Here is a 17336-nt window from a genome sequence, read left to right on the forward strand (position 1 = left end):
ATTCATGTAGTCTCTAAGCATCTGAATATCTTGTTCGTGTTTCTAATCCAGCCACTCACAGTCTGAATATCTTGTTCGTGTTTCTAATCTCACTATATGACTAGATGTGTGTACAACAGTTATATTAAGGATATCAGTTTTTGCCCTATAGTGATCATGATTCAAAATGAACAGACATTTTGTGTTCTAAGCCTTATTAGGTATAATTAATTTTCTATATAAGAGTAAGCAACATAAATAATTTGCGAATTGGCGACATTCAGAGCAGGAGTGAAAGATAAAATACGACTTTTCTTTGGAAAAAAAAAAAAGGTAATTACGTGTATGAAGAATTGATCAGTCGTGCCTAAAAGAAACATTTTTTAGAAAACTTCTGGCTTACTTATTAAATAAAAAATGAGTAACGTTTTAAAGACCAACATCTGGAACGTGTTCCGAAATGTGTGACGTAACTGCATTAGTAATCTTAACCTCTGTAATAAATGTCTTGTTTTGGTTCCAAATGTGGAATATTTATAGAACTACTTTATTTAAAGACGAGTCTAATCGCAAAGCTCACGAGACCATCTAACTTCGACTAACTGGAACTCCTAACCTTATCACGAGAAGTTTCGGTGAATAACTTTATCAAAAAGCGAATCGAGTTTATTTCCAATGGAACTTCCTCCTCCTAGTCCTTACTTACTAAGTTCTACAACGTTACTACAGCTTCCGCAAGTCAAAAGTCGTATTGCTACTGGATAAATTCCAGCAGCATGAAGAAATCTTCCGAAACTGAGACGGGACGCCTATACATGGGTTGCAGTATACTGTTGAACTCGTATCTAACCATTGGTGGCAAAAATGTGGCAGAATGTAAAAGAACTCACCGCTTTTAGAGTACTATGACGCATCACAGTCTTGTGGAATACAGCTTCCTAACACACTTCACTGAAAGTCCTGTGGAATACAGCTTCCTAACACACTTCACTGAAAGTCCTGTGGAATACAGCTTCCTAACACACTTCACTGAAAGTCCTGTGGAATACAGCTTCCTAACACACTTCACTGAAAGTCCTGTGGAATACAGTTTCCTGAAGTGAATTCTCTGATAGTCCTGTGAAATACAGCTTCCTAAAGTCAATTCTCTGATAGACATATGGAATACAGCTTCCTAAAGTCAATTCTCCGATTTTCTGTGGAACACAGCTTCCTGAAGTCAATTCTCTGATAGTCCTGTGAAATACAGCTTCCTAAAGTCAATTATCTGATAGTCCTGTGGAACAGCTTCCTAAAGTCAATTCTCTGATAGTCCTGTCGAATACAGCTTTCTAAAGTCAATTTTCTGATAGTCCTGTAAAATACAGCTTCCTAAAGTATATTCTTTGATAGTCCTGTAAAATACAGCTTCCTAAAGTGAATTCTCTGATAGTCCTGTGGAATACAGCTTCCTAAAGTGAATTCTCTGATAGTCCTGTGGAATACAGCTTTCTAAAGTGAATTCTCTGACTGTCCTATGGAATACAGCTTTCTAAAGTGAATTCTCTGACTGTCCTGTGGAATACAGCTTCCTAAAGTCAATTCTCCGATTTTCTGTGAAATACAGCTTCCTAAAGTATATTCTTTGATAGTCCTGTAAAATACAGCTTCCTAAAGTGAATTCTCTGATAGTCCTGTGGAATACAGCTTTCTAAAGTCAATTCTCTGATAGTCCTGTGGAACAGCTTCCTAAAGTCAATTCTCTGATAGTCCTGTGGAACAGCTTCCTAAAGTCAATTCTCTGATAGTCCTGTGGAACAGCTTCCTAAAGTCAATTCTCTGATAGTCCTGTGGAACAGCTTCCTAAAGTCAATTCTCTGATAGTCCTGTGGAACAGCTTCCTAAAGTCAATTCTCTGATAGTCCTGTGGAACAGCTTCCTAAAGTCAATTCTCTGATAGTCCTGTGGAACAGCTTCCTAAAGTCAATTCTCTGATAGTCCTATGGAATACAGCTTTCCAAAGTCAATTTTCTGATAGTCCTGTAAAATACAGCTTCCTAAAGTACATTCTTTGATAGTCCTGTAAAATACAGCTTCCTAAAGTACATTCTTTGATAGTCCTGTAAAATACAGCTTCCTAAAGTACATTCTTTGATAGTCCTGTAAAATACAGCTTCCTAAAGTACATTCTTTGATAGTCCTGTAAAATACAGCTTTCTAAAGTCAATTCTCTGATAGTCCTGTGGAATACAGCTTTCTAAAGTCAATTCTCTGATAGTCCTGTAGAATACAGCTTCCTAAAGTACATTCTCTGATAGTCCTGTAGAATACAGCTTCCTAAAGTACATTCTCTGATAGTCCTGTAGAATACAGCTTCCTAAAGTACATTCTCTGATAGTCCTGTAGAATACAGCTTCCTAAAGTCGATTCTCTGATTATCCTGTAGAATACAGCTTCCTAAAGTCGATTCTCTGATTATCCTGTAGAATACAGCTTCCTAAAACACCTCCGTGTTGTGTCAGTATCGTAAAATTTGATATATTAAATTTCCATTTCATATGTTTATTGCTTTTGTGCGTTTTTGTTTGGCAATATTCGCTTCTGTAGGTTTGACATTTTGTTTTAGTGACAGTCACCGCAGTGAGATTGTTTTCTTAATATTCTGTTTTTGTGACAAAATAGGGGGCTCATGATGCCGAGCTTTGAAATGATCATATATGGTCGTTACTGTATCGAACTTAAAGTTGAGTGCACAAAAAATAATATTGTAATTTATATGATCAGTTCGGGAAATCGTTCTCTTTGACACAACCAGCCATATCTCAAGAGAACTGACAACACTTTAATTCTAGTTACTTACCACAGAAATAATTGCCTTGGAAGTAACTAAGCTTTTAGATATTCTAAAACAACTTAGAACACACACATTATAGTCAATTAGTATAGAAATAGCCTGTTTAGAAGTAATATGGTTTCTGGAAATAAAGGGAGATCGCAACATCACATTTTCCAGTCTGTCAATGTGCTTCTAAATCGTTTTTTGTGAAACATCTTTTTATTAAAGATTTAAGGTTTTAAATGCTTTTAACTTCTTAGAACTCAACTTGTATAGCAATATATTTACAACAACAATTCCACACAGATGAATCCCCAAGCCACCATTTTATTTAATATACTATTCACGACCGTTGGAGACCACATATTTAAATCACTTTTAGTAATTTTATGTTTTTGCATGGTACAAAACTTGGTGTGAAAAATGACCAAAATAAACTTGAGGAAATTATTAATTTCTTACGTAGAATATACAGGAAACCCTAGTAGTAACTACTGTTATTCATTTTAATATTGATGGTGTTTTTAACTGCCTTATGTGATAGATGTAACCGATCAATTCGTGGATCAATGAACAATTTGGTGCTTAAATATTTTATAAAACTGCGTTTATTAGGCTGATTCGGTCTATATGACCCCTTCCGTAATTCTGGGCTAAGAAAGGTTTTGCTAATAGAGAAATACAGTTTGTTTTTAGTATTGAGCCAAGCACCAGCAATGTTAAGGCTCAGAGATATGAAAATGATGATGTCTTTCATGTTTTATAAATGTATTAAATACTAACCTCGAACTTTGAAAAATCGAATACCTTTTTAAAAAAAAAACTATTTGCCACTCACAATAATTCTGATACGAAATATTGTTAATTTAATAATATATTAACGTTTTATACATGTAAGATTATTATATATTTCCCTCTAGTGTTATATCACTAAATCAAATTCGTTGGCCAACAACATTCTCGAAAACGTGGAAGAAACTAACCGGTAAATAACTCGATTCAAAATCAGCCACTTGACAGATCAAATATCTAGTTATTGAGGTAAAATACTAAGGTATTGGTCCATAATTCTTTCTGAACCGCGCTGGGCATGCCCAAGTAAACAGCGTCTGGGGCTAAACGTTGACTGGCTGCCATCAAAATAGCCAGTAGTTCAAGCTAGAGACAAATTTACTCTAAGCGTAGGGTTTTCTTGTTTGGCTATTTAGCCCTCATATGTATAACGTGGATTGGAAATTTGAATTTCTTCTAAATTCAGAAGAAATGCACGTAGTTCGATTACATATGCAACTTGACACTTAGTGAACACGTTTGTTTGATCCGGATTTAATCGGTCGTGCGTTTATTATAAAGTCTAGGATCGAGACATATTGCCCGTCTGTTTTTCTGTTCGTAATTAATATAAATTCGTTTTCGAAGTTCGAGCAAAGATACATAAGGGCTATCTACACGAGCCGTTTTTAATAAACTAGAAGTGATAGACTTGAAGGAAGGCAGCTAGTAAACACCACCAACCGCCAACTCTTGGGCTACTCGTTATCAGAGAAAAATAAGACTGGCTGTCATAATATAAAGTCTCCACGGCTGAAAGAAGCGAGCATATTCGGCGACAGGTTTCGACCCCGTGATTCGAAGATTGCGAGTCTATTGTCCCAATGACCAGGCTATGCCAAATGGCTAAGTACATATGCATTTTTAAAATGTTCCTTTACGATTTTCGTGATGATGAGAAACTCACTTGAAGTTAACCTGAAGATGACCTAAATATGTCAAAACATTGGTCTGTACTATATTGTAATTAAAGGTTTAACACTCATACCAGCCGCTTTGAAAATATTCTTTTCCTTTAAGTTTATTTGTCTATTTTTAATAAGCACAGAGTTACAGACTCGGCTTTGAAAATATTCTTTTCCTTTAAGTTTATTTGTCTATTTTTAATAAGCACAGAGTTACAGACTCGGGGACATATGTTATAGTTACCAAAGGTATCGAAACCAGGTTTAAGCAACATGAGCTCTCAGACCTGCCGCTGAGCCACTGATGGGAATGTTTTAAGGCAGTGTTTCATATGATGGCATCCTTATTATTTGAAATATGTAACCATGATGTACAAACGCTTATTGTGATCTGAAGATATATTGCATAAAGGTCTAGCAACAAGAGTGTTAGTGCTGGAGATACACTCATCTTGATTAAAGCTAGTCTATTTCCTGTGCCCATAACGGACTATTTTGTCCGTCACACTGTCGTGAATTCTCGGTATGTTATCCTACACAATCACAACATGACACAACAAACCGGCCTTCCCTCCCTCTAAGTCAGCTGGCGGGAGAACGGTGAAGTACGGATGGACTTAAAATCGGCAACACAGCTGTCGGGGGCTCCTTCTCACTTCACAAGGTCTAGTGCATCACATGAAAGAAAACAACGTCCTCTTGTGTGACATACGAAATAAATTAATTGCGTGCTTACTGCCGAAAGTTATAGCGATGAAACTACGAAACTCATTCATTCTCTCTCTGCCTCCATGTATACGTAATGGCGACCACGAAACTCATTCAGTCTCTCTCTGCCTCCATGTATACGTAATGGCGACTACGAAACTCATTCATTCTCTCTCTGCCTCCATGTATACGTAATGGCGACTACGAAACTCATTCATTCTCTCTCTGCCTCCATGTATACGTAATGGCGACTACGAAACTCATTCATTCTCTCTCTGCCTCCATGTATACGTAATGGCGACTACGAAACTCATTCATTCTCTCTCTGCCTCCATGTATGCGTAATGGCGACTACGAAACTCATTCATTCTCTCTGCCTCCATGTATAATGTAATGGCGACTACGAAACTCATTCATCTCTCTCTGTCTCCTTGTATACGTAATGGCGACTACGAAACTCATTCATTCTCTCTATCTCTGTCTCCTTGTATACGTAATGGCGACTACGAAACTCATTCATTCTCTCTATCTCTGTCTCCTTGTATACGTAATGGCGACTACGAAACTCATTCATTCTCTATCTCTGTCTCCTTGTATACGTAATGGCGACTACGAAACTCATTCATTCTCTCTATCTCTGTCTCCTTGTATACGTAATGGCGACTACGAAACTCATTCATTCTCTCTATCTCTGTCTCCTTGTATACGTAATGGCGACTACGAAACTCATTCATTCTCTCTATCTCTGTCTCCTTGTATACGTAATGGCGACTACGAAACTCATTCATTCTCTCTATCTCTGTCTCCTTGTATACGTAATGGCGACTTGAAACTCATTCATTCTCTCTATCTCTGTCTCCTTGTATACGTAATGGCGACTACGAAACTCATTCATTCTCTCTATCTCTGTCTCCTTGTATACGTAATGGCGACTACGAAACTCATTCATTCTCTCTATCTCTGTCTCCTTGTATACGTAATGGCGACTACGAAACTCATTCATTCTTTCTCTGTCTCCTTGTATACGTAATGGCGATTAACAGCCTGCAAGTTATTCAACATTATACTTTGTTTCTTAATTCATCACAGACTTTGATAGAAAATGGAGGGAAAACAAGAGTTGAATATTGATACTGAGAAAAAAATTATATATTAGTCTGTAAAGTAAAGTAATATATTACAATACTCGTACTGTGTTCTCTACCTTTAAATATTTTTCTCTTAATTACGACCTTTCGGTCCTCTTACTGGCGTCTTCATCGAACATATATACATGTATAGATATATATTTATATAAGGACAATAATAACACTAGAAGTCAAGCAAAATAAAACAAAATCAAAAAAAGGAAAACAATAAATCAAAACTTCAGACTAGTGTCAGTTTATTATAACCAAATCAAAACTTCAGACTAGTGTCAGTTTACTATAACCAAATCAAAACTTCAGACTAGTGTCAGTTTACTATAACCAAATCAAAACTTCAGACTAGTGTCAGTTTACTATAACCAAATCAAAACCTCAGACTAGTGTCAGTTTACTATAACCAAATCAAAACCTCAGACTAGTGTCAGTTTACTATAACCAAATCAAAACCTCAGACTAGTGTCAGTTTACTATAACCAAATCAAAACCTCAGACTAGTGTCAGTTTACTATAACCAAATCAAAACCTCAGACTAGTGTCAGTTTACTATAACCAAATCAAAACCTCAGACTAGTGTCAGTTTACTATAACCAAATCAAAACCTCAGACTAGTGTCAGTTTACTATAACCAAATCAAAACCTCAGACTAGTGTCAGTTTACTATAACCAAATCAAAACCTCAGACTAGTGTCAGTTTACTATAACCAAATCAAAACCTCAGACTAGTGTCAGTTTACTATAACCAAATCAAAACCTCAGACTAGTGTCAGTTTACTATAACCAAATCAAAACCTCAGACTAGTGTCAGTTTACTATAACCAAATCAAAACCTCAGACTAGTGTCAGTTTACTATAACCAAATCAAAACCTCAGACTAGTGTCAGTTTACTATAACCAAATCAAAACTTCAGACTAGTGTCAGTTTACTATAACCAAATCAAACCTCAGACTAGTGTCAGTTTACTATAACCAAATCAAAACCTCAGACTAGTGTCAGTTTACTATAACCAAATCAAAACCTCAGACTAGTGTCAGTTTACTATAACCAAATCAAAACCTCAGACTAGTGTCAGTTTACTATAACCAAATCAAAACCTCAGACTAGTGTCAGTTTACTATAACCAAATCAAAACCTCAGACTAGTGTCAGTTTACTATAACCAAATCAAAACCTCAGACTAGTGTCAGTTTACTATAACCAAATCAAAACCTCAGACTAGTGTCAGTTTACTATAACCAAATCAAAACCTCAGACTAGTGTCAGTTTACTATAACCAAATCAAAACTTCAGACTAGTGTCAGTTTACTATAACCAAATCAAAACCTCAGACTAGTGTCAGTTTACTATAACCAAATCAAAACCTCAGACTAGTGTCAGTTTACTATAACCAAATCAAAACCTCAGACAAGTGTCAGTTTACTATAACCAAATCAAACCTCAGACAAGTGTCAGTTTACTATAACCAAATCAAAACCTCAGACAAGTGTCAGTTTACTATAACCAAATCAAAACCTCAGACAAGTGTCAGTTTACTATAACCAAATCAAAACCTCAGACAAGTGTCAGTTTACTATAACCAAATCAAAACCTCAGACAAGTGTCAGTTTACTATAACCAAATCAAAACCTCAGACAAGTGTCAGTTTACTATAACCAAATCAAAACCTCAGACAAGTGTCAGTTTACTATAACCAAATCAAAACCTCAGACAAGTGTCAGTTTACTATAACCAAATCAAAACCTCAGACAAGTGTCAGTTTACTATAACCAAATCAAAACCTCAGACAAGTGTCAGTTTACTATAACCAAATCAAAACCTCAGACAAGTGTCAGTTTACTATAACCAAATCAAAACCTCAGACAAGTGTCAGTTTACTATAACCAAATCAAAACTTCAGACAAGTGTCAGTTTATTATAACCAAATCAAAACTTCAGACAAGTGTCAGTTTATTATAACCAAATCAAAACTTCAGACTAGTGTCAGTTTATTATGACCAAAAATAAGCCGTAACAAAATAAAAACACTGCGCGAACTGAAGGATCCCAGGATATGGTCTATGATATGAAATATAAAATATGGGTTCTACCTTCGCAGTCACCTCCACAATCTAGTGTACATTTTACATACCAAAGTATAGCCTGTACCCTAGGAACCTTTTAATTGGTGCAGCGTTTTTATTTTTGTTTATGCTTTTTTTGGGTTATAATAAACTATATATTTATATATATCAATCTTTTTTTATCTGCAATACGCTTAAGGTCTTATAACTATATAAATGCAGGCACAACATAGATGGCTCATTGGGCAGCTTCGCGTTTCAACAGAATTAAACAGCTAAATATTTTCTCGGAGAAGAATCTTACTGTGAGTAGTATCTCCTTGAGCTATAGAATTGAATGGTTAATTAATACATTGCTGCTAAAAGGCTTGGGAACCCTAGACACTTTCATGGGAAACTCACGTCCGAATGTTAATTAAATAAACGTAATTTAGGAGTGGAAATTTGAGCTGACACAGAGAAGATGGATTTCTGTAAATTAAATATGAGAAACATCTCTCCTGTTGTTGTTTTATGAGAACTAGTGTTGGTGGTGTTTTATAAGCAAGTCATACATGTCAGAACATGGGAGTTTGGGAAAGCGTTGGTCTGTTTCAGTTTATCCGTACACGCTTGAAAATGTTTCCGGCTAGGAAAATAGACTGTACCTAGATTCTCTCCATGGAACTAATATATACGTTCTTGACATGTGGTTCTGGTATGTGGACAACATCACACACACATACAAGTAAGCTAAATAAAAAAGAGAAAACACTGTTTTTAAGACCCTAATTAGAAAGGAAATAGAAACAAAAGTAAACATTTCCGGTACAGCTCGTTTTAATCGTTGGTTCTTTCAGTACACAATAATATCTCATTATTCGCTAGTGTACACTGTTACACCTTCGCATAAGGTGGATCTGTGTTCGTTACACAGTAATTAATACATCAAAACTAGATTTTATCTGATTAATATCCATAGAGAAAACATCGCGCACACATAAAAAAATATATTTTTTATGATAGCTGCAGATTTCATGACGAGCAACTTTGGATAACCTGTCAAAGAAATCATTTGCTGATGACTCTTCTGCTCTTCATCGGTCAGCGATGAACTTGAATACAAGTAAAATATTAAAACTTTTCACTACTTCCAACAAATAAGAAATTTTAAAATCACATACAGTTATTTGTTTGAGCCTTAATTTTCAAAATATTTTGGAGAAAAGTCCCGTTAACTCTGAATATAGCGTCATTGAACAGACTATCACACACCTCTGAAAATCGAAAATATGCTTCCTCCAAGGCATTGCCACGTAGATTAAGCACAGTGACATGACCAGAGCCCTAAAAATGTTCTTAATCGCCATATGATGACTCTGTGTGCTAATGCAAATAAATAACATTTTACTGGATCTGGTAGAGCTCTAATAAAATCACCAGTCAGTGCATATAATTCTACGAAACTGAGATTTGTTACTAACTTGCTAGCCTAAACTTTCACCGAGAAACCTCGTTGTGTACTATACGTTTTAATATAACTTACTTACGATTAACCAAGAAATTATCTTTCTCACTTGGAGTGTACTACCAAAAAAAGTGAATCAATTTCTAACTTTCTGGAAGAGTACCACTACTCAGTTTGACACAACTTCTAATTCTTACATGATTTGCTTGTTTTCTGAATTTCGTGTTAAGCTAGCTGTCCCTAATTTAGCAGTGTAAAGCTATAGGTAAGGCAGCTAGTCATCACCACTCACCGCTAACTCTTGGGCTACTCTTTTACCAACTATTCGAATAATGGGATTGACCTTAACATTATAACGCCCTTACGGCTGAAAGGATGAACTAATTTGGTGTGACGGTGATTCGATACTCGACCCTCAAACTACAAGTCTATCTACCTAAACACCTCAAGTGATATGACGGATATGAGCTTACGTAATCATCTTTCGAACCTGTGTTAAAATAAACGGTTGTGGACACAAAGCTTCTATAGTAATCACCTTGACTGTTGACAGCTGAAATCTCATTGAAAACTTACAACTACACGTGAACACGAGTCTAATTCCGCTGACTGTTTTCATTACAGAATTCCAATATTCGAATATTAAAAATTTAGTCATGAAATTTTGATGCAAAGAAAAATACTCAATTATAAAATAGGTTTAAGTCTCCGTCTCTCTAACTATAAAATATTATGTTAAAAAGAGGGTATAAGTGTATGTCTCTTGAACTATCACAGATTGTACTAAAGTAAGAGATAAGTATAGTCTCTCTAGCTATAAAATATTACGTTAAAAAGACAGTATATGTGTATGTTTCTCGAACCATGAGAAAATATATTGAACTAGAGGATAAATACATATAGTTATTAGAAAGGTCAAACATTACTGATGTTCATTTTTAAAACTAACAAAGTTCAGTTCGTTTTTTAGAATTTGTTTTTATGTTTATATTAATATAATTCCATATAAACTGGTATTTTTCAAGTTTACATGATAGTTAGAGATTATAATTGTGCCAGTTAGAAAACACCTTACCGTTAAAGGTTATAATTGTGCCAGTTAGAAAACACCTACCGTTAAAGGTTATAATTGTGCCAGTTAGAAAACACCTTACCGTTAAAGGTTATAATTGTACCAGTTAGAAAACACCTTACCGTTAAAGGTTATAATTGTACCAGTTAGAAAACACCTTACCGTTAAAGGTTATAATTGTACCAGTTAGAGAACACCTTACCGTTAAAGGTTATAATTGTACCAGTTAGAGAACACCTTACCGTTAAAGGTTATAATTGTACCAGTTAGAGAACACCTTACCGTTAAAGGTTATAATTGTACCAGTTAGAGAACACCTTACCGTTAAAGGTTATAATTGTACCAGTTAGAGAACACCTTACCGTTAAAGGTTATAACTGTACCAGTTAGAGAACACCTTACCGTTAAAGGTTATAACTGTACCAGTTAGAGAACACCTTACCGTTAAAGGTTATAACTGTACCAGTTAGAGAACACCTTACCGTTAAAGGTTATAACTGTACCAGTTAGAGAACACCTTACCGTTAAAGGTTATAACTGTACCAGTTAGAGAACACCTTACCGTTAAAGGTTATAACTGTACCAGTTAGAGAACACCTTACCGTTAAAGGTTATAACTGTACCAGTTAGAGAACACCTTACCGTTAAAGGTTATAACTGTACCAGTTAGAGAACACCTTACCGTTAAAGGTTATAACTGTACCAGTTAGAGAACACCTTACCGTTAAAGGTTATAACTGTACCAGTTAGAGAACACCTTACCGTTAAAGGTTATAACTGTACCAGTTAGAGAACACCTTACCGTTAAAGGTTATAACTGTACCAGTTAGAGAACACCTTACCGTTAAAGGTTATAACTGTACCAGTTAGCGAACACCTTACCGTTAAAGGTTATAACTGTACCAGTTAGCGAACACCTTACCGTTAAAGGTTATAACTGTACCAGTTAGCGAACACCTTACCGTTAAAGGTTATAACTGTACCAGTTAGAGAACACCTTACCGTTAAAGGTTATAATTGTACCAGTTAGAGAACACCTTACCGTTAAAGGTTATAATTGTACCAGTTAGAGAACACCTTACCGTTAAAGGTTATAATTGTACCAGTTAGAGAACACCTTACCGTTAAAGGTTATAATTGTACCAGTTAGAGAACACCTTACCGTTAAAGGTTATAATTGTACCAGTTAGCGAACACCTTACCGTTAAAGGTTATAATTGTACCAGTTAGAGAACACCTTACCGTTAAAAGTTATAATTGTACCAGTTAGAGAACACCTTACCGTTAAAGGTTATAATTGTACCAGTTACAGAACACCTTACAGTTAAAGGTTATAATTGTACAAGTTACAGAACTCCTTACCTTGAGCGTTGAAAAACTTCCTAAATATTCTCATGTTTTATGCCCAACATTAATATTTCAGTGCGTTAAAACTATTTTGTCACTAAATCGAATTCCATACCGTAAAGACTCTAGTTTTTGTTCGAAACTTTCGAATTTCAGTCTCGTTGAGAAAACAAAACAAAACAAGAAACGTAGATATATAAATATATGTAGACCGTTTACTCTGTCTTTTCACATGCTCAGAAAGAAAATTGAGTGGTTTAAATCTCAAAAAAAAAAAAGTGAAAAAAAGTCGTTTCATTCCACCCGACGATGGATGAACAGGTTGTTGGTTTATGATTCCTTTTAAGCTGTCTTCACATCTACAAATAGTTCACAAAGTTTTCCAGAATTTTCAGTGCAGACCCGAGTTTTTTCATACCCGATTATCGTAAGCAGATCATTCAAGAAGTCGCACGAGACGATTGCTACCCGACAAACGGATGGTACGTGGGGCACGAAAGACTGAACTTTTAAGAGTTTTGTGACGTTCCAAATGGGAGGGTTAGTGGTGTGGGTGACGACGTAAAGGAGGAGGAAGTAACCGAGGGAAAAGCGAAGGAAAGAAAACAATATTCGAAATAGCACCACTTCACGACACGTTTCTGCGTCTGCATGTTTCAACTCTGCTGACGAATAAACGTTTCATAAGAATATATTAGGTATGTGTTTATATATGATAGAAAGTGTTTTAAAGGAACGTAATCACTGTTCTAAAAACACATCTCACTCAAGAGATACATTTCAAATGATAACATGAAGCTCCATTTTTGATTTCAAATGACAATCTTCGGTAATACAATTTGATTATTAGCCAAATGTATCCAGTTAATAGAAAATATTATTCTAATATCAAGTGATTTCCATAGCTTAATTTCTTTCTTTAAATATATTTAGCTGAAATGAAATATTTTGATTTTACGCTATTTGTTCTGGTTGATTTTTCGCATCCGCGTCGCGCCAAACATGCTCGCCCTCCCAGCCGTGGGTGCGTTATAATGTGATGGTCAATCCCACTATTCGTTGGTAAAAGAGTAGCCCAAAAGTTGGCGGTGGGTGGTGATGACTAGCTGCCTTCCCTTTAGACTCACACTGCTAAATTAGAGACGGCTAGCACAGATAGCCCTCGAGCAGCTTTGTGCGAAATTCTAAAACAAACAAACGATTTTCGTAGGTAAATCTGGCCAGTTATATGATGCGCCCCCTGCATTTCATATCATTTCTTTTAATTAAATATTCAGACTATTATTATTTTTCTCGGTTAACTGACATAATCATACGCAAGACGTTTTCTCAGAGCTATCCTGAAAACATCACCGAAGATATTCGTCCTTTCAGCCGCGCGGACTTATAAATGTTACGATCAATCCTATTATTCATTGGCTGTGGGTGGTGTTGACTAACTGCTTTCTTTCTATTTATTAATTAGGGACAGCTAGTGCAGATAATCCTGAAGTAACGTCCCGCAAAAATAATCAAACCAACAAATTCGACGCTGTTGTTGTTTAGCCTAAGCTCCATGAGAACTGATTCCAAGAAAGAGTTTATTTATATACGACTCCTTTGTCGGTAGGGTTTTTTACGAAACGTGAAACGGGATGTCAGATACAATCAGTCTTGGCTTAAGATCTTTTCGATCAGACTGAACTTTTGGAGTCAAGGGCGAAATTAAAAGGTTTTGATTAAGTCAGCTGTCGAGTATTAATTAAAGTATCAAAATGTTTCACTAAGTTACAATTTGTTTGTACTACTTTGTGTTTCACCCTATTTACAAGGACGATTTATTCGTGTGTTCCGCTGGTACAGTGTTAAGTCTACGGATTTACACCGCTACAATCAATGGCTCGATTCTCTCTCGTTGACTCAGCAGAGAGACAGATATAGCTTAGCTATAACAAAACACACATAATAAATAAATAATCCAGATTTTGTCATATGGCTTAGATTTTGTGAAGAATCGTTAATTATATAATAAAGCACGTCAATCATAAATTGTATAATATTATAACCAAATTTGAACAGTTTGCTGGACTACAAAATTATTTCTGAATGTTTTTAATTTTGTGTTAAATGACAACAGAATATTAAAAGCTGTAGAAACTTAGCGAAGCATCATAACAAAATATCAGGTTAAGTTCTCTGAAATCCTACTGTTCTAAATTTTAATTTTATATAATACCTTTGTTGCTGCGACATCTAGCGGAGAATAATTACAAGATTGTAGCTATGTTGGAAATTTTAAGGCTAAAGTTGCTTAGCATTTTAGAACTAGTTTATAGTATTCTAATCTTACACTGAATGTTTTATCGAGTGTGTCTGTTTTCCTATATAGCGAAACCGCATCGCGCTTTCCTCTATGTCCACACAGGGAAATCGAACCCTTTATTTTAGCATTATAAGTCCGTAGACTTATGGACGTCCCACCAGGGACAGTGGTTTATCAACTTCTATCTTTCTCATCTTTTATCATAATACCAACATATAAAGTGGTGGTTCTACTCTTTATATCATAATATCAACATATAACGTGGTGGTTCTATATCTTTCAACATCATAATACCAAAATATAAAGTGGTGGTTCTACTCTGTTATCATGAATACCAAGATATAAAATGGTAATTTTACTTTATATCATAATACCAACATATAAAATGGTAATTTTACTCTTTATATCATATAATAACTTATATAAAGTGGTGGTTCTACCTTTTATATCATAATATCAAAATATAAAGTGGTTGGTTCTACTCTTTTATATCATAATACCCAACATATAAAGTGGTGGTTCTACCTCTTTATATCATAATACCAACATATAAAGTGGTGGTTCTACTCTTTATATCATAATACCAACATATAAAGTGGTGGTTCCTCCTCTTTTACATCATAATACCAACATATAAAAGTGGTGGTTCTACTCTTTATATCATAATACCAACTTATATAACGTGGTGGTTCTACTTCTATATCATAATACCAACATATAACGTGGTGGTTCTACTCTGTTATCATAATACCAGCATATAACGTGGTGGTTCTACTCTTTATATCATAATACCAGCATATAACGTGGTGGTTCTACTCCTTTATATCATAATACCAACATATAAAGTGGTGGTTTTTCTCCCTTTATCATAATACCAACATATAAAGTGGTGGTTCTACTCTTTATATCATATATACATATAACGTAGTGGTTCTACCTCTTTCTATCATAATACCAACATATAAAGTGGTGGTTCTATTCTGTTATCATGATACCAAGATATAAAATGGTAATTTTTCTCTTTATATCATAATACCAACATATATGGTAATTTTGCTCTTTATATCATTAATACCAACATATAAAGTGGTGGTTTTTCCTGTTATCATAATACCAACATATAAAGTGGTGGTTCTACTCTTTTATCATAATACCAACATATAAAGCGGTGGTTTTTACTTTTATCATAATACCAACATATAAAGTGGTGGTTCTACTCTTTCTATAATAATACCAATATATAAAATTGGTGGTTCTACCTTTTTATCCTGATACCAAGATATAAAAGCGGTGGTTTTTACTCTTTATATCATAATACCAACATATAAAGTGGTAATTCTACTCTTTATATAATAATACCAACATATAAAGTGGTGGTTCTACTTTTATATCATAATATCAACATATAACGTGGTGGTTCTACCTTTATCATAATAACCAACATATAAAAGCGGTGGTGTACTCTTTATCATAATACCAACATATAAAGTGGTGGTTTCTACTCTTTATATAATAATACTAACATATAAAGTGGTGGTTCTACTCTTTATATCATAATACCAACATATAGTGGTGGTTCTACTTTTATATCATAATACCAACATATAACGTGGTGGTTCTCTTTTATCATAATACCAACATATAAAGCGGTGGTTCTACCTTTATATCATAATACCCATATAAAGTGGTGGTTCTACTTTTACATCATAATACCAACATATAAAGTGGTGGTTTTACATCATAATACCAACGTATAAAGTGGTGGTTCTACCTTTATATCATAATACCAACATATAACGTGGTGGTTCCCTATATATCCAACATATAACGCGGTGGTTCTACTTTATATCATAATACCAGCATATAACGTGGTGGTTTACTCTTTATATCATAATACCAACATATAAAGTGATGGTTTTTCTCTTTTATCATAATACCAACATATAAAGTGGTGGTTCTACTCTTTATCATAATATCAACATATAACGTGGTGGTTCTACTCTGTTATCATGATACCAAGATATAAAATGGTAATTTTACTCTTTATATCATAATACCAACATATAAAAGTAATTTTATCTTTATATCATAATACCAACATATAGTGGTGGTTCTACCTTTATATCATAATATCAAAATATAAAGTGGTGGTACTCTTTTTATCATAATACCAACATATAAAGCGGTGGTTCTACTCTTTATATCCATATTTCCAACATATAAAGTGGTGGTTCTACTCTTTATATCATAATACCAACATATAAAGTGGTGGTTCTACTCTTTATATCATAATACCAACATATAAAGTGGTGGTTCTACTCTTTACATCATAATACCAATATATAAAGTGGTGGTTCTACTTCTTCATCATAATACCAACATATAAAGTGGTGGTTCTACTCTTTATATCATAATACCAATATATAACGTGGTGGTTCTACTCCTTTATATCATAATACCAACATATAACGTGGTGGTTTTACTCTTTATATCATAATACCAATATATAACGTGGTTGGTTCTACTCTTATATCATAATACCAGCATATAAACGTGGTGGTACTGCTCTTTACATCCATAATACCAACTGCATATGAAAGTGGTGGTTCTACTCTTTATATCATAATACCAACATATAAAGTGGTTTGGTTTGCTCTTCTCATAATACCAACATATAAAGTGGTGGTTCTACTCTTTATATCATAATATCAGCATATAAGCAGTA

At 34.7% G+C, this 17336-nt stretch overlaps 1 protein-coding gene across 5 annotated transcripts in view; it reads right to left on the minus strand.

Annotated features, from left to right (window-relative positions):
* LOC143256456 (glutamate receptor-interacting protein 1-like) overlaps positions 1 to 12523 on the minus strand; it is a 76527-nt gene extending 64004 nt beyond the window's left edge. For all 5 annotated transcript variants that reach the window (XM_076513709.1, XM_076513713.1, XM_076513710.1 and 2 more), the window contains exon 1: positions 12325 to 12523. In XM_076513709.1, the coding sequence (XP_076369824.1) occupies positions 12325 to 12358 (34 nt within the window). In that variant the 5' untranslated portion in view covers positions 12359 to 12523. The remainder of the gene's footprint in view (positions 1 to 12324) is intronic.
* Positions 12524 to 17336: the final 4813 nt, after the last annotated feature.

Source organism: Tachypleus tridentatus, chromosome 7 (assembly GCF_004210375.1).
Source record: "Tachypleus tridentatus isolate NWPU-2018 chromosome 7, ASM421037v1, whole genome shotgun sequence".
Classification (NCBI taxonomy): domain Eukaryota; kingdom Metazoa; phylum Arthropoda; class Merostomata; order Xiphosura; family Limulidae; genus Tachypleus; species Tachypleus tridentatus.